A 22,893-nucleotide genomic window follows, 5' to 3' on the forward strand; every position below is an offset into this window, starting at 1 on the left:
AGTTTCTCCTACTTTATTTTCTTTTAAATATCTTCTTTCCACATGACTTTCCTTTCTCTTTAGCAGTCTTATCTTCACCCTCCACAATCCTTTTCCTAATATCTAACAAAAGTTTCTCCTACGTCAGAAGATTTCCATTTTAACAGAGGCTTTTAAGCCCCAAGTTCTGTAAAATCTGAAGGGATGGTTTCACCATGAGAGAAATCATGGCATTAGAATGCTGGGCTTAGAGTTTAAAAAGTCTGGATTCAAATCTTCCCTCAGACAATTATTGGTTTGTATGTATAGTACCCATCTCATAGGATTGTAGTGAGGATCGAATGAGATTGGTCATAAATATCATACCTTTCAAAACACTTCATAATATATCACTAGTAAAATCCAGACAAGCAGTCAAGACACAATTTATTAACTTAATCATTTATTAGGGGTCTACTATGTACAAAAGCACTGTGCTACACACAATATAAGGATAGAAAAGAAATGCAAAAATTATGCCATCGTCAATGCACTAGAGGCAAGATAAAGAAAAGATCTACCTCAGTTAGGAAGCCTTTTATATCCTTTCTTCTTAGAGAAGGAACCAACAACTGTGTTCTGAAGATACATCCAGGCTCAGTGCAGGCAAAAAAGTTAATACCCTTGTCTACTATATCCTGATATTCAGTCCTTAAAAGACCTTCAGCCTGTGGTCTTCTCGAGCTAATCACCGGGTGAAGAGCATCACCAACTCACATTGGTGGGAATGAGGGAACATGTCCACTGGTACAGCTTGTCTCAGAACAAAAGGCTCACCAAGGAGGTTCCCATCAGGGTTTGGGGGTCGGCACAACCTACAGACACAAGAATTGGAAGTTTTAACAAATACAGGAGAAAAACATGAAGTATTTACTTGTGTTACTATGTTTCAGTACTTCAAGAGAAAGAACTATTCAAGGCAAAAGCTCTTCACCTGGACCTTCTGGGTAGTCTTTGAGAGCCACGAGACACCTAATCAGAACCATGTTCTTAAATGAATACAATAAAATACACAGAAGAACCATTTACACTGAAATGCAACAGCCAAAATATTTTTAAAACAAGTTTATAGACTCTAGGTTAAGAACCCTTGCTTACAATAAAAAATATAATTTCACAAGGATGACAAATTCACACCCAACAATTCCACTATTGGTTTTAGACTCTAAGAAGGTTTATATAAGCCTCCAGTTTTACCTTCTCTCTACAAGGGCAGATTCAAAGGAATTTGGAAAGATTTAAATTAAGTGATGCCGAAAGGAAATTCTATGTATAGATTACAGCTATACAAGTGAAGGCAATTTACAGCTAGGTCCCAATAAATGTGAATTAAGAGTCTTCTGAAGTAATCTCATTATTTAAACTTACATCATATATTTCCATTGGACTAGAAAATCAATGATCATGTTTTACATAACTATAACTTTAAGTGGTACAAATTCAAATATATAGGCCAAACTGGAATTACTTTTATTGTACATGGTACTTTTATTTCATATCTGAAGAAAAGCACTTTTTCTTTTAATTTCATGCTGATTTAACCTTTGTTCTTACAAAATGATGTTCTAATTATACAAAGGCAACTGATTCAGAAATGATTCCCTTGTTAACTCACTAGTTCTTAACAATCTATGAGGATAGAATCATTTTCATTCATTGTCATGTTCATTCAGTACGAGGATGTTTTTGGTAAAACAAGTTTCCATGTGGAAATCTTCAACATAAAGAAGATCCAACTCACTTCCAGTTGATCAATGATGGACAGAGGTAGCTACACCCAGAGAAGAAACACTGGGAGGGGAATGTAAATTGTTAGCACTAATATCTGTCTGCCCAGGTTGCATGTACCTTCGGATTCTAATGTTTATTGTGCAACAAGAAAATGATATTCACACACATGTATTGTACCTAGACTATATTGTAACACATGTAAAATGTATGGTATTACCTGTCGTCGGGGGGAGGGAATAGAGGGAGGGGGGGTAATTTGGAAAAATGAATACAAGGGATAATATTATAAAATATATATATATATGTATATAATAAAAAAATAAATAAATAAATTAAAAAAAAAAAAACAAGTTTCCATGGCCCAAGAATCCAAACCCTAATGATCAATCTGCTAGTGATGAGCCTTTCCATACTTAGCTAGATAGAAAAAGAGTCTAGCACAAGCTTTAGAGGTCTTCCAGCTTAGGACAAACCTGACAGTATTTTTGGTTTTTGTTTTTGCTGAGGCAATTGGAGTTAAGTGACTTGCCCAGGGTTACTCACTTGACAGTATTTTTGTTCTGCTTACCTAGAGGTCCCCAAGGATCACCTAGATATCATGTCATATCAGATGAGTACTTAGAATCATGAGATCATCAGTTTCAGAATTAGAAAGGAGGCCTTAAGGTCAACTCATTTTACAAATGAGGAAGCTGGGAAATGGAAATGTTAAGTGACTTTGGAATCACTTTGAAAGATTCCAGGTTTGAGTCAGAATCTGAAGTCTAGTGGCATATGTAGAAGCCTCTCTTACATATTTCTAAAACAGTTTTCCCGCAAAGCTAGATTATAAATTTCTTGAGCAGTACCTAGTTCTGATAACCCTTTGCCTTGATAATTTCAAGAGGGGAGACAAGCATAGATTTAGTAAGTAAGCTTATTAAGTGTTCCCCAAGCTCTTTCTTTTTACTCTTTGCCTTGTCACATCCTAATATTTCTACAAAAGGTTATTAAGACACAATACTCAAAGCTCAGGTCTTACTTACTCAATAATGTTTTCAATGGATTTACCATAAGGCCTGCAGGAGACAAAAACCAATTTCTGGATGGCTTTGCAGTTTCGAATGTCCTGAACAACTCTATTACCTGAAGACAAAAATTGTGTGAAATTAATAGAATGAAAATACAAACTGAAGGGTCCTTACAAACAGATCTTTGTTTCTTTGTGGAAGACAGTTACTGAAAGTCCCCAGGAGAAATGCACCCCAAGCTACACTGGATCAAAGGAAAAGGCTTCTGGGATAGAGAATTTGGTACTCCATCCAGCCTAAAGGAAGAGCTATTAAAAGAGTGTTAGAAACACTCTTGGTATTTCCATAGTTGGAGGATGGAAGAATACAAAGCAAGTCAAAGCAAGTAAATATACACAAATGACTACAAAAGCAAAGATTCCTTTAAAAAAGCTAAACTCTTGAGTAATTAAAAAAAAAAAAAAAAAACAACACCATAGAAGTCCCAGAGAAGAGATTCCAAAATGGACCTCCTCCCTAGTGTTAGAGAGGTGTGAGATTAGTGGACTAGAATAATTGTCAGACATAGTATCTGCATGGGATGTTTTGGCGAAAATTTTTTTTCCTTTGTCCTTTTGAGGATTCAATTAGAGGTGATGGAAAGAATGACTATTATATAAAAACAAAAGGTATCAATAAAAACTAGTTTGTTTTTTAAATATAGTAAGCAGAAATGGAGGAAAATATTCTTCAGCAGAGAATCAATCTGCCCTTACTCAGTCCACACTGGGATGGGTCCACCAAAGCCATGAGTGACCGACCATCCTCCCGGGATTCTGATAGCTGCAACATAATCTCCTTCACATTGGCACGGTGGGATTCCCAGTTGGTGATGCCTACAACAAAGAAAAGTCTGCAGAATGCCTCTCATGCCAGGCTTAAGAAAGATGAAAATCTTCCTTTCCTGGCCTCTGGAAAGCCTATATGCTTTCTTAAGCACATACAGAAACCAAGGTTTTCCCAATTTGTCCCCTGAGTTCCAGGATACCTCTAAATATAGCTGGGAGCATAATTCTCTGCATTTATAGGGTACTTGTTTTATATTTTTAAAAAATATTTTCATCTTTTTCTTTTTATTCTGAATTTGACAAAACCAACTAAAATGAGCACTTCCATTACTGTAGAACAGGAGGTGAGGATCATACACACAAAACTGAATTTAATCTCTTTGATGTGGAACTTGTTTTTAATTTTCAAATAAATTCAGCATGTAATTTTTAAAGTTATCCTGCTTGTCTATGATTCCTTCTTGCCTTCCTTCTATTCTCTTTTTTTGGGGATGGGGAGGAGGGGGGAGGATTAAGGGGAGAATGAAAAGAATCTAATCTCTAGCCTCCTTCTTCCTCCAATCTCTCCCCCTGACCACCACTGAAAAAGAAAATCAAAACTGTTCTAACTATACATAGTCAAGCAAAAGTGAATTCCCACATTAACTGTCTCATTCCGTACTGAGTCCATCACCTCCTAGTAGGAGGTAAGAAGCATGTTTCATCACTGGTCCTTTAGAATTGTGGCTGATCACTAAATTGATCACAGTGCTTTGTATGTTTCAAAGCACTGTCATATACATTATCTCATCTGATCCATTCAAAAGCCCTGAGGTAGCAGGATGGATCCTGTTGTAAACAGATCAAGGTTGAAAGGCCATTATGTGGAAAGAAGATTAGACTTATTCTGTTTATTCAAAGAAAACAGAACAAGAAGCAATATGAGCAAAAGTTGCAGAGAGAAATATTTTGGCACAATGCAACATTTCTAATAATTACAAGTATCCACTGTTTTAGAATGCAGTGGGTTTCTGATGGGAGATATTTCTCAAGGATGTAATGGGAATTTCTGGTTAGGTCCATACTAGATTAAATGACCTTAAAGAGTCCTTCCAATTCAAAGATTCTAGAATGTTAAGATGACACCTACACAGCCTCTTAGTCCTAAACTCTTTCCATTGTAACAAAATACTTTTGACTAAGATTCTAATGTCAAAAAGGCATTCTCCAAGGCAAGTACAGACCTACATGGTTGAATATTTCACTAGTTCTCCTCTTACAAAACAGAATTATCCCTTGCTTTCATCTTTTCCCCCTTAATTAAGAATTAAGTTGGAGAAAGTAAATGCTAGCTCCTTTCACAATCCACCCAGGGGACTACCTTAATTTCTTCAAAAGCATTTCCTTATCAGAATACTACACATTCCCCTTTATCCTTCCCCCCATCCATAGCCAAGGAATTATCCCCATCTCCCAATAATCCCTACCCAAAGAGTAAGGATCAAACCATTAAAAACTGCAGTCCATTTAGCATCCTCCAGCGCCTGCCCTACCAGGCTCATACTGTAGATTTGTGATGTCTTTTGAGCCAGGGAGAGGCCAGTTGCACCTAGAGAAATGAGAAAAACCACAGGGGTTTCAATGTCCTCTTCCAGTGGGATTCATTCCAATATCTTTCAATGACCAGAAAGGGCCTTTTGGACATAAATGGTACCTAAGAGTTGCCCAAGTTGTGGATTCCCAAATACCTACCAGTTCCATGGCTAAAATCAAGGATGACAGTATCAGGGTTCACTTGACCCACTTCTCCCACTGTCTGATAAAGAACTTCTGCTGCAGATGTGTTAAGCTGAAAAAAGGCTCCAGGAGAGATTCGAACCTTCAAGCCCAGGATTTGTTCAAAGAGGTAAGGCTCTCCAGCAAGAAGCTGAAAGGGGGTTAGTTGTTGGTGGCGAGGGGTCCTAGAAGACAAGAGAAAAGAATACTGTGGATATAACAGCATTCATTGGCAAGCATCTCTATCTGGGCTTTACAGAAGCTCCATTAGGAAAGGAAGCCTTTCCTATAGGAGGACCTTCCAGAGGGCTCCTAGGAGGAGGTTAAACCCCTCTCCAAGTCTGCACTATACTTTGGTTCAAATAGAGGGAGCCTTACTTGCCCCTGGCCATTGACTCCCGACAACTTCACTTTGAGAAGCCAGAAATCCAAGTAGTCAGAGGCCATCAGCTTTCCAGATGCTCTTTGAGGAGCCATTTACCATCCCCTACATTTACCTTTCTTTCACATAAAGCGAGGTTAAGTCACATAAAGCTCCAGGCCCCGTCAAGAAAAATTTCTTTATTTCTTCTGTCTGAACACAGAGCTCCTCCTGCCCAGAACATAAAACAAGGAGCAAAGATTGATGATGGAAAGACCCTGTCTGTGGATATCAATCACAGGCAGCCCTACATAACAGAGTACTTTTCTCTGCAGAGCTAGGGGTGGCTATTACTAGCCCCTTCCCAAATTACTTCTACACAAAGAAGTCTTTGCCAAGCCCTCCAGATTGAATTCTAGAGTAATGCTTAGCCAAGCTGGTTATAATAAACCGAAAAACAAGTGTTTACCCACATTACTTTAAAAGAACTTACAAGAGCAAGGGTTCTATGAGAGGAAGGTGGCTGAATTGGCTTTCCATCCCATTATGAAATACAAATTACCCATCAGTGTCTTTTATTCTGCTCCATTTCCAACACTAGTTACCAAAGCAAAACTTGCCAAGAGACTCCACACAAAATTCCCTCCTTTCCCTCCTGAGGCCAGCCAGCATATTCTTTACTCCATAATTCATTTGTTCACACCAGTTTCATTTCATCTGAAGACTGAAATTATGCTTACCAACCATAAAATCATTTTAACAAAAGAATGAGCTAATGCACTATTTTGCCAACAGTGCATTAATGTCTCTTTTCCTGTAACATCAATAATTTAATGGTTTTGCCTTTGACAGTCTTCTAGTTGTAAGATGAAACTTTGGAGTAGTTTTGATTTTAATCTTCATAATTATTAGTAATCTGGGATTAACTTTTTGTAGAGTTGTTTATAGTTTAGATTCTTTAAAGAATTGTATATTAATCCTTTGGCCATTTATCCTTTAGGAAATGGTTCTTGGATTTATATACTTAACATTTATTCCCATGTATCTTGCTTACTAGAGATATCTGATGCAAAAACTCTTCCCTATGTACTGAGCAGCAACATTGTGCAATGATGAATTATGATAGACTTAGCTCTTCTCAGAACTACAAAAATCAAAGACAACTCTAAAAGATTCATCTTGGGAAATGCTATCTACATTCAGAGAAAAAAAAACTATAGAGTCTGAATACAGATTTAAGCATACTTTTTTCACCTTTTTTTGTTTTTTAACCTCATAGTTTTTTTTTTTCCTTTTGTTCTATTTCTTCTTTTACAGCATGACTAATGTGAAAATGTTTAACAAGAATGCACATATATAATCTATATCAGATTGCTTACTGTTTTGGAGGAGGAGAGGGGAAGGAGGGAGAGAGAAAAATATAGAACTCAAAATCATATTAAAAATGTTGAAAACTATCTTTACATGTTATTGAAAAAAATAAAATTCTGTTAAAAAGAGAGAGAGAGAATGAGCTAGGAGTCCCAAGAAGTTCATTTTCCCACTAAAACCCTATTTGAATGTAGCTAATAATAAATAATGAGGATGATGCTAATTATAGCTAGCATCTATATAGAGCCTACTTTGTGCAAGGCATTTTGCTAAGTAAGCTCTTTGCAAATAAATATTATTTCATTTGATCCTCACAACAGAGGCTAGGAGTCAGAAAGACCTTTCAAATCCAGCTTCCAATCTTAACTATCTATGTGAGCCTAAGTAAGTCATTTAATTTCTCCTTAGAGCTAAAAAACAAAAAGGGAGGTTAGGACAGCTAGATCCTTAAAAGAGGTACAAAGTTAGGGCATTGATGAAGATATAGTTAAATTTTAATTGGAATATTATAGGAACAAGTACTATAAATTGAGCAAGTTTCAATAGTTTTGCCTAGAAACAGCATACTTTCCCACGGGAACCTATTTCTTCAAGTTAGCAATATTTAGCCTACTCATAGGCCTTTGCAGTAATGTTTCTAATAAAATACAATAAGTCTAGGATCCTAATTCCATACTTTCCACCCTTCAGTTTCCTCAATCAACAGATTTAAGCTGAGAGCATCCCCTGAGGGCTGAATTTGAAATCCAGTTTGACATGCATGAGTAAAATGGTTCTCAAGACACCACCAACAGGATCATGGGGAGATGGTCCAATAACCCAGTTCAAAACACCAGCCTTTTTAGGCATTAAGTTCCTGCTACTGAGCCAGCCAATGTCAGCTCTACTGTTCCCATAGTAGTCATCCCATGCTACCCAAGGCCAAGTACCAAGAGTCTCACCTGACTTAATTCCTGAGGATTGAAGATGATAATGGCCATCGTGTGCCCAAGGAAGGTGGTGCGCACTATGAGCTCATGCCAGAGTCCTCCTTTGCAAGAATCAATGGAGGAACCCGCTGTGGATTGCCGCAGAAATGCCTCAAAGCACTGAGAAAATAGAAAATACGTAGAGTTAACAGAATGTAGAAGTGAGATTTCAGAGGGTACCAATCTAACACACTATTCTTACAAAATGAGAAACTGAGTACTAGAGAGCGAAGAGAATTTATTTAACATTACACAAGTAATAGACAATGGAGTTGGGACTGGAAACCAAGCCCCTTCCAAATGTAAAGTCATTTCTCTTTCTATGACAGCAATAATCCATCATTTCCGGCTTTGATCATCAAGTATCTATGATGCTTGGCTTGTACACATTCCATGATTTTTTATCAGAGAGCCTCAATGCTCTTGCTTTCCATATATACCCAAGAGTTTTGTCTTTTGTACAAGTAATGATATTATCTTATTTATACAGTTATGTCTTGACTAATGCCAATAATGAATCCCCTCTGCATTTTTTTCAATTTGGTTGGAACCAAAAATCATATTTTACCTAATTTTATAATTATATAACTAGAATAGTACAAATTTAAAAACATGCAGCCACTTGAGGGGATTCAATACTCTTACTAATCAAGGCCTAGGTATAGTAACATTTAATGTCACAAGGCAAGGTAGAATAGTAGGCAGAAGACTGAACTTGGAATTAGGAAAGTCAGGGTTCAAAGCATAACTTCTGACAAATGCTAGTTAAGGGACCATAAGTAAGACATTTCATTCTTGGTGCCCCAGACAGCTTTTAGAGACTCTGAGATACATCACTGACCTGCAGTGGAGGAGGGACTTTCCATCCTAGGAGTTCCCTGTATATATATGAATTTCTAACCCCTCCCACACAAGAGACCAAAAAACCTTTTATCTTGGGTATTGATCTCCTTCAGAATACTGTCATTCACTGTATTTCTGTTCTATTATTTATAACCAATACAAGGGAGCTCATTTTTTCCCTATTAATTCCTACAACTGGATAGCTATTCCTGCCATTGGTCATTCATTTTTCAGTGGTCTAACTCTCTGTGATCCTACTGGGGTTTTTTTTTTTGGCAAGGATCCTGGAGCGGTTTGCCATTTCCTTCTCCAGCTCATTTTACAGAAGAGGAAATTGAAGCAAACTCATTTTACAGATGAGGATTGAGGATGAACTTGCCCAGGGTCACACAGCTAGTAAGTGTCTAAGGCTAGCTCACCAAGATAAGGCTTCTAGAGGCCCAGTACTCTATCCACTATCCACCTAGCTGCCTTATCTAATCTAATCTAATTTCTTCTTTCCTTATGGGGCATACAAATAGAATCCCTCTTCAAAGATCTCAATAAGGCATTATAAATGTTTGTTCAACCTGATATTCCAAATTCTAACTTGTACAGAAAACCAGTAATAGTGGCTAAAATCACGGGGCTGGGGACACATTCTTTAGCTTTACATCTTTTTTTTCCTAAAATCTACACTCTATGTTCCATTCTTAATGGGCAGTTTAGATTACAGTGTAAAGTGAAAAGTATGTTATCAAACATGGCTAAAGTGTTGATTTATTTTGTTTATAATTTGTTACAAGGGAGTCTTTCATGAAGCGTGGGAGATGAGAAAAGGATACAGGGGAAATGGGAAAAGTTAGAGAAAATTAGCAACAATGTAAGAAGAAAAGCTATAAGTAAAATATTGGTAATAGAAGACTAAAATCCATGTAAATTACTGGACACTAGCTTTGAAGTCAGAAGTCCTAGATTGAAATCCCATCTGCTATCTGGGTAAGATAGGAAAGTCATTTAACCCACATGGGTTTCAGTTTCCCCATCTATAAATGGGGAAATAATATATGCCCCATCTCCTTTACAGGATTACTCTGAGTAAAGTGTTTTGCAAACCTTAACATGTCATTTAAATGGTATTTAAGAAAGGGAGGAGAAAGCTGGGAAATGGGCTGAAGTCTCGAATATATGAGATAAGACTAAATATGAATTTATCTCCTTCACCTCCTATCCCAACACCTTTTTAGGACTCCTCTCATTTCTGACCTTCAAATGCCCTCTCCCAAGGGATATGACAGGCATATATCTCTCTCCTGCATTTAACTCCTTCTTCTATTCTCAGTCCTTTCCAAATGCCCCTGACACAGATACAAAAACATTCCTGTTGGGCTACCCCTTCTAGCTTAGACCTTGTGAGCTGAATGGTGCAGCAACAGAGCAAGCCCCAAACCCTGGGGATCACTGGAGGCTTAAACCCTCATCTTCTTGGCCACTACCTAGCTACCACACACAGCAATGCTTGATATCATCCCCAAGGGACTCCTTGCCCCTTCTTACCTGAGCTACCTGGTTGTGCTTTTCAGGGATATCTTTCAGATGGCTAGGTTGTATGCAGAAAATATTTGATCCTAAGGTAAGACAAGGATTTAGTTATACCACTTTCTTTCAAGGTTCTCCAGAAACAACACCCCACAACTACAACCCCCTCTTTCAACAGGCAACAAAATCCATAACCTAGGGAAATCCTGCCTGACAGAGGAAACCCCATGGCCCTAAATCCTGAGTCACTCAGTTGGCTTTTCTTAAAATGATTATCTAGTAATGCCATTCTCTGCTGGAGTCAAACTACATCTCGATAACTGTGTTCAGTTACAGGAATAAGATTTATAAACTGGAGTGCATTCAGGAAGGTAACGGGACAAAGAAGGGCTGAAAGTTGCCAAAGAAAGGTCAGATAAAGGAAATGAAGTTGTAAAAAAAAAATTTTAAATAATTTTGAAAAAAAAAAAAAAAAAAAAGGAAATGAGGTTGTAAAGCATGGAGAAGAGAAGACTCAAGGTTAGACATGACAGATATTTTCAAGCAGCTTCTGACATAGAAGAGGGTAAAACTGTTTCTCTGGGCTCCAAAGGGTAGAAGTAGGGGCAATGCATGGAGGTTTCAAAGCACAGTTTGGCTTGATTTAAGGAAAAATGACCTAGTAAATAAACCTGTCCTGAAGTAGACTGGGCTGTATCAGGAAATAGAAGTCACCTCTACCCTCCAGAGACTTAGTGGGGAAGGGAGAAAGAAAGAGACAGAGACAGAGAGAATCTGCATCTCTGCAATTGAAGTCCATCACTTTTACACAGAGAGGAATTAAACATCCTTCACTGTTAGTTCCCTGAAGCCACAATTAATCACTATATTGATTATTATAGTTAACATGTAAACAGCACTTTCAAGTTTACACGTATTCTCATTGGATCCTCACAGCAGCCTTGGAGATAGATACTATAATTGTCCCCATTTTCAAGATGAATCACAGTCAAAACAATTTAAGTGTCATGCCCAGGGTAACACAGCTAGTAAGTGTCTGAGAATAAATTTGAATTCAGTTCCTTCTGACTCCGGATTCAGTGCTCTATCCATTAAGCCACCTTGCTGCTTAACAAGTTCTACAATCCTACAAAGCTATTTTCCCTGATACATGTTTAATCCATCTTAGACTTGCCAAAATAGCAAACTATACATGTCCCCTTCATCTTTACAGTAAACAGGTATTTGTTCTATTAGTCAGTACTTTTTGAAACGGTGAAACAAAAGCACTACGACCTCCAACCTGATGACTTCTAATGTAAAGGTCACAGATACTATATAGAGCAACTCATTTTAAATAATAGTACTTGGGTCCTAGAAGTTTGGAAATAGAATCAATCTGAGCATGATGGGACAGTAACTCAGAGAAACAAATGATTTTTCTTGCCATTATTCACCCCTCCCATTATTTACCTCCTAGTCCCTAAACTTTATACATTCCATCTCCAAACTCCATGCTTTTGAATAGGTTGTCCTCCAGACCAGGGATGCATTCCCTCTTCACCTCTAGATTTTTGAATCCTTAATTCAAAGTTCAGCTCATATAACAACTCCTATGGAAATCCTTTCCTTTTCCTTTTTACAATTAGTGCTCATTCTCAAATTATCATATTTTATATACACATACTTATATATGTATATAATAAATACAATGACATGGACACATATACATACATGTATATGTGCCCACATACAACATATGTGCATATAAACATATACCTATCTGTGTACATATTGTATTCCCCCAGCAGAATGTAATCTCTTTGAAGGCAGGAACTATATATTTTTTTCTTTTTTTTTTTGCTAATAATTCATTTATTCAATCACATTTCAATGCTGTATCCTCAGCACAGAGCCCTGCACATAGCGGGTACATAATAAATGATGGTTGGGTTCCAATGGATTGGGCTAGAACACTTTAAAGAAACCATTAACAAAAAGCAATAGGGATGCTGCTGCTTTCTAATAAGATTTCAACATGAGAAAAATCTTTACCTTTGAAATGAAGAGGCTGTTCCAAGGATGAAAAACAGAATGTAAAAGGAAAACTCAACTATGATAAGGGTTCAACAGAGCCAAGAAACTTCCCTAGACCCAATTCTGTTCTCCCATCATTCCCCAAGGGCCTGGCATTGTTATGGTATATGCTCTATCCTCCTGGGGTCTTCCCCTTTCTCCAGGGTCCTTAGTTTATTATTTTTCTCTGTCACAGGTTTAAACTTACCTCCCCAAGACTTCAAGTAGTACCCCACAGTCTTTGGATTGCCATCTGGGCCTTGATTTATAGAGAAGGAAGATTTATTTCTATAACCATCAATGACAGGCTGTTACAAATAGAAAGGAGAGAGAGGAAAAAACAAGTCAAAAGTGCACAGCAGCTTAGGAGGGTACATTGTCAGAAAGGGCCTATGGTGAAGAGGGCCAAATACAACAGAAAACCTCTGACTCCAGCCATACAGTGAGACTTCTTTGGACCTCAGGGGAGGGGATCTTCATTAGATACAAAACAAGAAGGCCAGAACTTACAGAAGGGATAAAAGGATGGAGAAGGGAAGACAGCTTCTCAGATTTTGCTGCAAGCTTTGGGTCACCAGTGCCACTCTTGCGGAGGCGAATTTCCAGAGTCTCCAGATTTTTCTTTAAACTTTCAAACTTTACCTGTAGTGTAGAAAAGTAATAAATAAGGGTTTATCTGGTTGTGCTACTTACTCCTCAGCTCAAAATGCTTCCAATTGGGATCAATTGCCTACCAAATAAAATTAAAATTCCAATTCAAGGCTTTCCACAACCCTTATTCAGTTTCTGTCATATTCATACCACCTACTTTTAGGCAACTTGATCAGAACAGAAAAATAATAATAAAGAATTAACTTCTGCACAGCACTTAACATGTATAAGGCACCTTAGAATTTTTATCTCATTTGATCCTCACAATAATCCTAGGAGCTATATGCTTTGACTATTCTCATTACACTGAGGCTATGAAAATTGAGACAGAGGTTAAGTCACAAGCCTGCTATAAGAATCAAATGAAATAACGTATGTAACAAAAAGAACAGGGGATCTTCTCTACATCTTTCAATAAAAATGTCAAGATGAAGTCAACTGTGGAAAATCACTTGCCCTATTGATATTCTATTAAAGATGACCCTTGATGTGACTTTTAAATGATTATCAAAACAATTATATACAAATAAGAAAAAAGATATGTAGGCCAATTTTTGTTGATATTTCTTCAGTGTACCATTTTTGTTTTATTATTCATGACTGGTATCTTTCCCTTTCAAGGATATTCTATGAATCAATTCTTCAAAGACCTCACGATTATATTTCTTCTAGCACTGATCTTTTCTCTGTAGACTTGGTCTGCTTTTTTCATTTTTGTATTCTTTAGTTCATTTTTATTTCTCTATAAGCACATCTGGGACTGTGTGGTTTAAAGTCTAAGTATATGATCTGCTTTCCTTAATGGTTAAAAAACAACTACTCTTGATACATAGTAGATACTTAACAACCACTGCTTGATAGCTTGTAAACATCACTGCAAGTCTTTTACATTTTTCTATTGTTACCCTCCTTTCCATTTCATCCTTAAATGTCTCTGGAATGACTTTGCCACTCTTTCCAAGCTTTCTTTAAACAAAGTTTACACTCTGCTGCTTTTCCTTGCTTTGAGGCACTACTTTTCATAATTTTCCAACATGTTCCAAATCATCTCTATAAGGTTTTATAAACAAGTTTATAAACAAGTTACTCTCAGTTTCTCTGTCTTTCTGTTTGGCAAATAAGTCAAATGATTTCTGAATGCCTTGCTTTTTAGGCTTTTCTTAGTCTTTTTTATCATATCATGACAATTGATTTATATTGGCAAAACATATATGAAATTATTATAATCAGGATCAATGTCCTTTCTTCCATACATTATCCATTTTTTATCATCAATAACTTAAATAGGTCAAAGTTGAGTTGCTTCAATTGCATGTCATTTCTTTTTGTCATTTTAATTTTTTTGTTTTAAGTTTGTACTGCTTCATCATGGGATGGTAGTCACTTAGGTTCTTGAAGTCTATGTCACTGGACCATAAGCACTGCATATATGCCTAGCAATAGACTAAGTCAGGTTTTCCAAGGACCAGCCTAACTTAGTAAACAGAAACTCAACTCATCAGCAGTAGATTTATTACTTAGTACAACATTCCACAAAAAAAGGCAAGGTACAAAATGGTCCTCAATCTCATTTAGCCCTCTTCTACTTCTAAAATCATGATACTGCTTTAGAAAGATTAAAATTATTTTTTTTAAATTAAAGTAAATTCATTGGTGGGGTTACGGGAAAAACAGGTACTCTAATGTAAATATTTTTGAGTGTAAGCTGGCAATATATAACAAATATTTTTTTAAAAAATTTTAAAGAAAAAACCCATCTACATAAAATATTCAAATATTTCTTAATTTGTTATTTAAAAAAATAAAGCAATTTCTATGCCCAACAAATAGAGAAGGTATAAATACATTCAAATATATAAAGGTCTGCTCTGATACCTCATTGTGGAATGAAGGTAACCCAAAGTTTTCCAAGGCAACGGGTAAAAGTAATGACAATAATATTTATAAACACCATCTACTTTGATGCCAATAAAGTATAAACTCTGATAGGTTCTACCATGCTTAAAAGGCTTCAAGAACAGTTATGGCAATCCTTGGATTTGCCAAGGATAGAAAGGCTCATTACCAGATGATAAATTCATGACAACAAAGAACTACACAATATGTCTCCTCTGTAGTCCCCTTCAACTTTTGCAGTAATGATAGCAAAGTGGCACCGAAAGGACAAAAGGTATTAAGAATTATACAGTCTTTAGCCACCTATCAATATTAATATTTTCGATACTCTACAATTGCAGAGTTCTTGTCTAGAGCCCAACCCTAGTGCTCAACAAGTCAATTTACCACCAGAGTAACTGAATTATATCATTCATTATACTCTGAACTCCTTAAAAACAGGGACTATTTTTTGCTTTTCATAGTATCCCATGGCTTAGCAGAGTATATAGAAGGTGCTTAACTGAGGTTTGTAGACTGACAATTGAAAGGCCAAAAATACAATGGTATGAGAAAATACACAATGACTTTAACACAATAAATGAAAAATGCACTAAAAAAGAAGACAAACTGAATAATTGAAAAACAAAATAATGAAAATAAATTATGATTTATATGCCTCTCCCCTCAGGAGAAAGTAGTAAGAGTTTACTGGAAGAGAATATTGCTGTTTAAAATTATGGTGAATAATAGTATCAGATTCAAAAAGATATGGAGCCACAAAGATTATATATTGACTTACAAAACTACATATTAACATTATCTATGTTGTAATATATCTTTAACTTCCCAATTCTCTTTTCAATAATAAAATGATTCCAGTCAATTCCAGTAGATGTGTGAAAAGTGCCATCTATATCCAGAGAGAACTATGTAGACCAAAAATGATTCAAAGCACAGTATTTTCACCTTTTTTGTTGTTGCTTCTTTGCTTGTTTTTTTTCTAGTGTTTTTTTTTTCTTTTTGATCTGAATTATTTTTGTGCAACATGACAAATATAGAAATATGTTTAGAAAAATTGCAAGCTTAGCCCTGATTGCTTGCTGTCTTGGGGAGAAAGAAATTAAGGAAGAAAAATTTGGGACACAAGCTTTTGCAAAGGTGAATGTTCAAAACTATCTTTGCATGTATTTGGAAAAATAAAAAAAAAAATGCTATTAAATAATTCCCAAGTACATTTTAATCTGTTTGCAATGGGGCTTAATACCTCTGATGTAAAATAAAGTGACTGATTCCAGTACAAGGTGTAGAGGGCTGAAACTAAGAAAAGGTACACTTGAATCAAACAACTGATCACTTAAGGCTAATTACCTATTTATTGTGAGACAGTGACTCTTAGCATATATTTGGATAAATGGCTCTTCTCACAATTGGTGCTGACTCAATGTTTGGTATTAAAATAATTGTAGGCAAGGATTAGAGGGTGGGATACCACTTTGGGGCAGGATGAGGAGAGAGGCTGGACACTCTGGACTCCAGAGATCTTTGTCGATCCTCTTGGCAGTTTGTCCATCTCCACTTCTCCCCCTAAAGACCAAAGACTTATACTTATCCTGACTCTGGCTGATCCTGAGGCCTCCAGGGAGCTAACCCGGAATTTACAACAAAGAAATTTGTTGTTATTGTTCAATCACTTCTATCCAACTCTCTGATTCCATTTGGGGTTTTCTTGGTAAAGGTACTAGGATGGTTTGCTATTTTCTTCTCTAGTTCATTTAACAGATGAGAAAACTGAGGCAAACAAAAATGACTTTCCCAGAGTCACACAGCTAGTAAGTGTTTAGGCTGAACTCCCAGCTTGGTGCTCTATCTATTGCCTCTAGGGGGATTACCATAATGTAAAGACAAAGGACACCAATAAAAGGCCTTGTCAATGGGGGAAGGTGGTTGGAAGAAGAAAGAGAATTTAGAACTCAAAAAAATTTTAAATGAATGTTAAAAATAAATTAATTAAAAATATGGGAGAATATTTACATAACCACTTTAATGACAGTAGCTGCTATAAGAAGGTGAAGTTAAATGGGAAAAGTTAACTTACATATTCTTCATGATCACCAAAAAATTTTCATGGGACCCTTGGTCATTTTACTTTGCAATACTCATGACTGTCTTGGTCATCATTTGATCATGATGAATGGAAGTATTTTAAAAGATCATCATGGGGGGCAGCTAGGTGGCGGAATGGATAGAGCACCAGCCCTGAATTCAGGAGGACCTGAGTTCAAATCTAGTCTCAGACACTTAACACTTCCTAGCTGTGTGACCCTGGGCAAGTCACTTAACCCCAGCCTCAGGGGAAAAAAAAAAAAAAAAGATCATTATGAAGATAAATCATAAGAGACAGCTGGGTGTAAGTGATAGAGGGCCAGGCTTGGCATCAGGGAGCCTCAGGTTCAAGTCTTCCCACTATTTACTAGTTGTGTGACCATGAGCATATCCCAGGCAGCAACAGTCTATGGCACTAAGTAAGCCATGAGTTATCAATCTTAGTTTTGACACTGAGAGTTCTATAAATCATAGGTCTGCCTGCCCCACCTCCCCAGTGGAAATAACTGTAACTCAGATGTCCACACTTTTTGAAGAGGATGAGGAGATGGATAAACCCTATGAAGATCATCATCTTCAATCAGCAGATTTCTGGGGCTTCAGGTAAGGGATCTAGCAGCTAGATTCTAAGCATAGGAAAAATTATTGTGATTGGTTGGTTCCTCCTAGAACTTCCACTTTAAGTAAAACACATAGGTCAACCATGTCTTCATTCCTCTCCTCATTTTCTCAATTTTGTCATATTTATCTTTTCTTCCCCTGCTTTCTTTTGTACATTTTCTTTCCTCATTAATATATAAGCTCCTTGAAGACAGGACTATCTTTTTTTTGCACTTGTATTCTTGTATTCTTGTATTTGTATTTCTAGTGCTTAGAATAGTGCATGACACATAAGTAAGTACTTAAATGCTTGTTGACTCGATCTGACATGCAGATAACTGAATATAATCAAAAGAAAGGAAAAGTAACTCTGAAGGTGAAAGGTTGCTCCACAGTTAAAGATCTCCTTTAGCTTTCTCTAAGGCAGGAAACAGCTCTCCTTTCTAAAGCTTCTTGGGCTTCCCTAACACCCAGAAAATTCTAGCACCATTCCCTTTTAAGGCAACATCAAGGCTCCTACCTTCAGTTGTTCCTCATAATTCAATCTCCACAAGGGTAACATCTGATCTGCTAACCTGAAAGAAAAAGATCTGATCTTGAGCTTCATTCATTCAGTCATCCAAAGATTTCTTAAATATCTCCCACATGCAAAATAGTCTCCAGGTTCTGAACTGAAGTTCTCATTTTGGTGTTATGCCTCATCAATCTCATCAACTCTACCATTGACTTGTCTCATGCTCCTAAGAGGACAAGGCTGTGGAGACCTTTCTCATACTGTATATTTAACTACAACAGAGTAGGCTCAAACAATGTCAGAAAAAAAAAAAAAGGCTCACCACACAGACCAATCTAGAGGTGACAAATCACATTCCAAACCAATTCTTTTACCACAGGGTTCCCTTAAAGAATAATCCCCAAAAAGGAAATGACAGCAACAGATAACTGCCTCCCCCACACACCATTAATGGATACACATATCCACTGAATAATGTGTATGTGTATATATGTGTATGTGAATATATGTTTTATTATTATATACTTATATATACATTAGAACATAATATGTACCATAATATATATTATGCTATACTATTTATACTATTTATATATATGTATTATAATGCATTATTTTATGTATATTATATCCAATATAAAACATATGAATGTTATATATATGTATATACATTACATGCAAATAATTATAAGAATAAGTCTAGATAATAAGATAGAAAATGAGAAAAAGGACAGAATGTATCTTAATAATAAATGCTGTCTTAATAATCGATATTTACAAAGTACTGGGAAGTCTTCAAAGCACTTTATTTACAATATCTTATTTATTCCTCAATACAACCCTATGGGGTAAGTTATTCCCATTTTAAAGATAAGGAAATCAAAGTGCAACGGGGTTAAGTGTCTTTCTACAAAGTGATCTGCCTTTACACTAAAAACATAATTTGATTTATATGTAAATTTTCATCAACACTTGAGCACTTTAAGTAGAAAATACTATGACTACTATGGGGCCCTATTCACACCCAACCTACTAGTCTCTCTCTGGATTTGAGCATGTCTATTGTGCCCTCTTCTAGCAGACAGATTGATCTTTTCACCATCTACCTCCTTATAACCAAAAAGGTATTCCATGGTCCCAAAGTACTCATGTAAGAATTTTTCTGGATTGCTTAATTAAGTAAATAGTCTAAGGATGTTTGCTTTGGATGTCTCCACAGACCCAAATTATGTCCCATTATTTTTCAAGAGTACAGAAATAGAGGCAGCTAGGGGGCGCAGTGGAGAGAGCACCAGCCCTGAAGTCAGGAGGACCCGAGTTCAAATGTGGTCTCAGACACTTAACACTTCCTAGCTGTGTGACCCTGGGCAAGTCACTTAACCCCAGCCTCAGGGGGGAAAAAAAAAAAAGAGTACAGAAATATAGGAGGGAAAGAAGGATCAAGACTGACACAGTTTTACCTTTCCCGCCAAAAGTCATGATTTTGGCTGGACTCCTTCAAGTTTGTTTTCTCTCTTTGCTTCTCCTCAGTCACCATATCTGTGATGCTTCCCTCACATGCTGTGCTTAAAAATGCCCAGGTCCAACCTTTTGGTTTGCTGACATCCCAGGAAAGTGCTCTCACTTTGGAGAAGAGAGCCATTCTCAAAAGAAGGGATCTTTGGTGGGCCATGGTGTTCCTTCCACTGGTCTCTGGCTGATCTGGAACACATCTAGCCAATGGAGCTCTGAGAAGAAACAAACAATTCCTCTTTTAATATTTCCAAAGAAAGAAGCACAATGGACTTCACTTGTGTGATAATAAAAGCTGTGAAGTTAAATTACTAAGGCCCCAAAAATAGATCAATAGGACAAATTCGACGAGGAAGAATCGGAAATAGTGGAATTCAATAACACGATACTGAATAAATAGAAAGATGTAAATTTCTTTGAAAATAACTCCCTATTTAATAAGAACTGCTGAGAAAACTAGAAAGCAGTCTGGCAAAAATTATGTCTAGATCAACACCGTATCAGGGCTTCTTAAACTTTTTCCACTTACATTCTCATTATATAGTGCTTTAAGGTTTGCAAAATACTCTTTGTCTCATTTCAGCTGGTAAGTGCGATTTTTAACTTCATTATACAGGTGAGGAAACGGAAGTCCGCCCAGGTCTCTGGGTGACGGTGAAAACCAAGTCCAGCAGGTTCCCTCGACACCATTCAAGGATGAGAATGAGTGACTAAGACTAGTGGCTGAAACTTCCGTACCTGTGGTCTCCTGCAGCTTTAGAATCTGATCTCCTTTAAGGCAGGGTCCTGTCCTTTCCTTTCTGTGCATTGCGTTTAATACTAAGCAGGGACCTTGGCAAGTGCTTAGTGAATTTTTTTTAAACCATCCATTTGCCATCCATCAGGAAGATCTGGATTCAAATTCTACCTAGTTGTGTGACTCCAGGTCAATCTTAGTTTCCCCACCTATAAAAAAGAGATTAAAACAGCACCTACCTCCCAGCCTATAGGTGGAGCAGTAGATAGAACCACCAATGGACTGGGTAGGAGTCAGGAAGACTCATCTTCAAGAGTTCAAATCCGAGGCAGACACTTATTAACGGCGAAACAAGTCCGTTTGCCTCAGCTTCCTCCTCTGTAAAATGAGCTGGAGTAGGAAATGGCAAAGTACTTTTGGTATCTCGGCCAGGAAAAAATCCCAAATGGGATGCGGAAGAGTTGGTTACCACTGAGAGACTGAACCCCGCCGGAAAACGTGGGCCGCCGGTCACCGCGTCCGTCCCGGCCCTCCTGTCCCACGTGCTCACTGGGTGAGAACCCCCCACGCCCCCGGCGCCTGATAGAGGAAGAGGCGCGTCGCTAAGAAGCCCACCCAGGACTGGGAACCGGAAGCCAAAGAGAGGAGGCTCACTCCGTGCCCCTGGCGCAGGCTGCCTCGGGGGCACCGATCCGCGACGGGAACCGGCGCTGGCTCCGCCCCCTCGCATGCTCTTACCCGGGTCTGGCTCTCCGCGGCGCTCTCCGGCGCGGCCGCGGCTCCCCTTCCGCCGCAGCGCGGCCGCCGCCGCCGCCGGGCCTGGGAACAGTCTGAAAAAGTCACTTCCGGCAGCGGAGAGCCGGGGCGGGGCGGGGAGCGCGGGAGCCCGCAGCCTTCCCCGGAGCTGCCGGACCCCGGAGCGCTCCCGCGGCCGGCCGCACGGCCCTAGCTGGGCCCCGCGGAGCGTCGCTGTAGCGCCTCGGTCCTGGGCGCTCTGCCCCAGGCTGGGAGCATCCCTTCCCCGGCCCTGGGAATGCAGACTTGGGGTGGGATCCAAAGAGGCGGGAATCATTGCTAATTATTATCGCGAATGTTATTTACTTGGAAGGAAAACAAAGCGAGAAAAGGGGGAGGGAGAGGGGACTCAAAACCATAATATTCGTCCTCCGCAAGACTGAGGCTCCTACCCCGTCCTCCTCCTTGCGACTCGTCTGCACTCCATCCAGCCCCTTCGGAGCCCCTTTCTCGGGAGCCCTCCCTCCCTTGTAGGCATCGTAATTCCTAGCGCTGAACGGCCTGCTGCAGTGTACAAATACCTACCGCGTGCCGGGAGCTTTACAAACATGTCCTCATCCGATCCTCATAACAACCTATGCCTTTAGCTGTTATCCCTAACGGAAGCCAAGCCAGGCTAAAGACTTGCCCAGGATCCCTTAGCTGGCAAGTATCTGAAGTTGAATTCAGATTTCCCGCCTCCAGACGTAGATCTTTATCCACCGTGCTACCCAGATGCCTCCGAAGAGAGATCCCGCAGGGTTCGGTTGGTGTGAGTTAAGGGAATATCCGCGAGTGTCCTGTCCAGCTGGGGCTACAACCTGCAGAAAAGCAGGTTATTTCTTCTTTTCATCCCTAACAATGTGTAATACACAGTTTCACCACCAAGTGGCGCCACGCAAGACCACGGTTTCCATGCTGCTATTCGCTAGAGGGCACTCACCTACACCTTTCAGAGCTGGACTGCAATTCGGTATTGATCTGGGATACTACAAGAAAACGGGAAAACTGACAGTCTCTCTACGCTTGGCTCTCTCGGCCTCTCTGCCCCTATCCTTACTGGGGAAACATGCTGCTCTCAGTGGAACAACTTTATTCAGATTTTTTTAGTGACATCATTTATTCAAATAGTAAATATACATAGCACAGATCTAGACTCTGGTCCTCAGGCCTCAGCTGATATCTCTCCCCTCAGGGGTTCCGAGGTACAAAACTTCCCCCAGAGTTTGTGACACCTGTCCTCGTCAGTGCTTACAGAATCCATGGGAAAGTGGGACAAGTTTAGAACAAAAGGAGTAACTCAAGGCTTTTGGAAGTCTTTTTGCTAGAGTCTTCAAGGTGTTCCCCTCAGGTAGGGCTGGCTTTTATGCTGAGTTTTTTGTAGAATCCTAGAAGTTTTCTTTCTTCAATGTATCTAGTTTGTCTAAGCTCCCAGAGCAAACACTTCCGCCAGCTTCCAGAATACCAAAGTTCACCAGAAGCTCCTCTAATCAAGAGGGGAAGGAAGTAAAGAGATCAAGATAAAAGTTCATCCTCACTCCGCTACCCTAAGATTTAAGATTATTTCCAATCTCTCAAGATTGAGACTTTCCTAAATGATTACAAGGGATAATGTTATTAAAAAAAAAATTACTCATGCATATATACTGCCAAAAAAATTTATAATAA

General features: G+C 38.4%; 1 protein-coding gene across 7 annotated transcripts; it reads right to left on the reverse strand.

The window, feature by feature from the left end:
- Positions 1–404: 404 nt before the first annotated feature.
- On the reverse strand, positions 405–21,881 carry TRMT2B (tRNA methyltransferase 2 homolog B). 7 transcript variants are annotated; one of them, XM_074292615.1, is made up of 14 exons: positions 21,772–21,881; positions 20,454–20,660; positions 19,664–19,904; positions 18,210–18,264; positions 12,968–13,099; positions 12,666–12,765; positions 10,421–10,491; positions 8,015–8,161; positions 5,839–5,933; positions 5,318–5,526; positions 5,073–5,174; positions 3,515–3,634; positions 2,775–2,874; positions 405–833 (listed from the first exon to the last, which is right to left on the reverse strand). In XM_074292615.1, the coding sequence occupies exons 2-14, from the start codon at positions 20,590–20,592 to the stop codon at positions 707–709; spliced, it is 1,638 nt and encodes a 545-aa protein (XP_074148716.1). In that variant the 5' UTR covers positions 20,593–20,660; positions 21,772–21,881; the 3' UTR covers positions 405–706. The 7 variants fall into 7 exon arrangements, with proteins under 7 accessions (XP_074148716.1, XP_074148978.1, XP_074149148.1 ...); XM_074292877.1 differs by lacking the exons at positions 20,454–20,660; positions 21,772–21,881 and adding exons at positions 20,691–20,841; positions 21,190–21,323 and having other exon boundaries at positions 19,664–19,930; XM_074293047.1 differs by lacking the exon at positions 21,772–21,881 and adding an exon at positions 21,190–21,294 and having other exon boundaries at positions 19,664–19,930.
- Positions 21,882–22,893: the final 1,012 nt, after the last annotated feature.

The sequence above is a fragment of the Sminthopsis crassicaudata genome, chromosome 1, assembly GCF_048593235.1.
Source record: "Sminthopsis crassicaudata isolate SCR6 chromosome 1, ASM4859323v1, whole genome shotgun sequence".
NCBI lineage: Eukaryota > Metazoa > Chordata > Mammalia > Dasyuromorphia > Dasyuridae > Sminthopsis > Sminthopsis crassicaudata.

Excerpts from the sequence above, each read along its gene's own strand:
- TRMT2B (XM_074292529.1), bottom strand. The coding sequence starts at position 21,523 with ATGATTCCCGCCTCTTTGGATCCCACCCCAAGTCTGCATTCCCAGGGC. Across the intron at positions 13,100-18,209 it reads ATTATGAGGAACAACTGAAG|GTAAAGTTTGAAAGTTTAAA; the intron begins GTAGGAGCCTTG and ends TCTACACTACAG. Across the intron at positions 2,875-3,514 it reads CCCATCCCAGTGTGGACTGA|GTAATAGAGTTGTTCAGGAC; the intron begins GTAAGGGCAGAT and ends TTTTGTCTTCAG.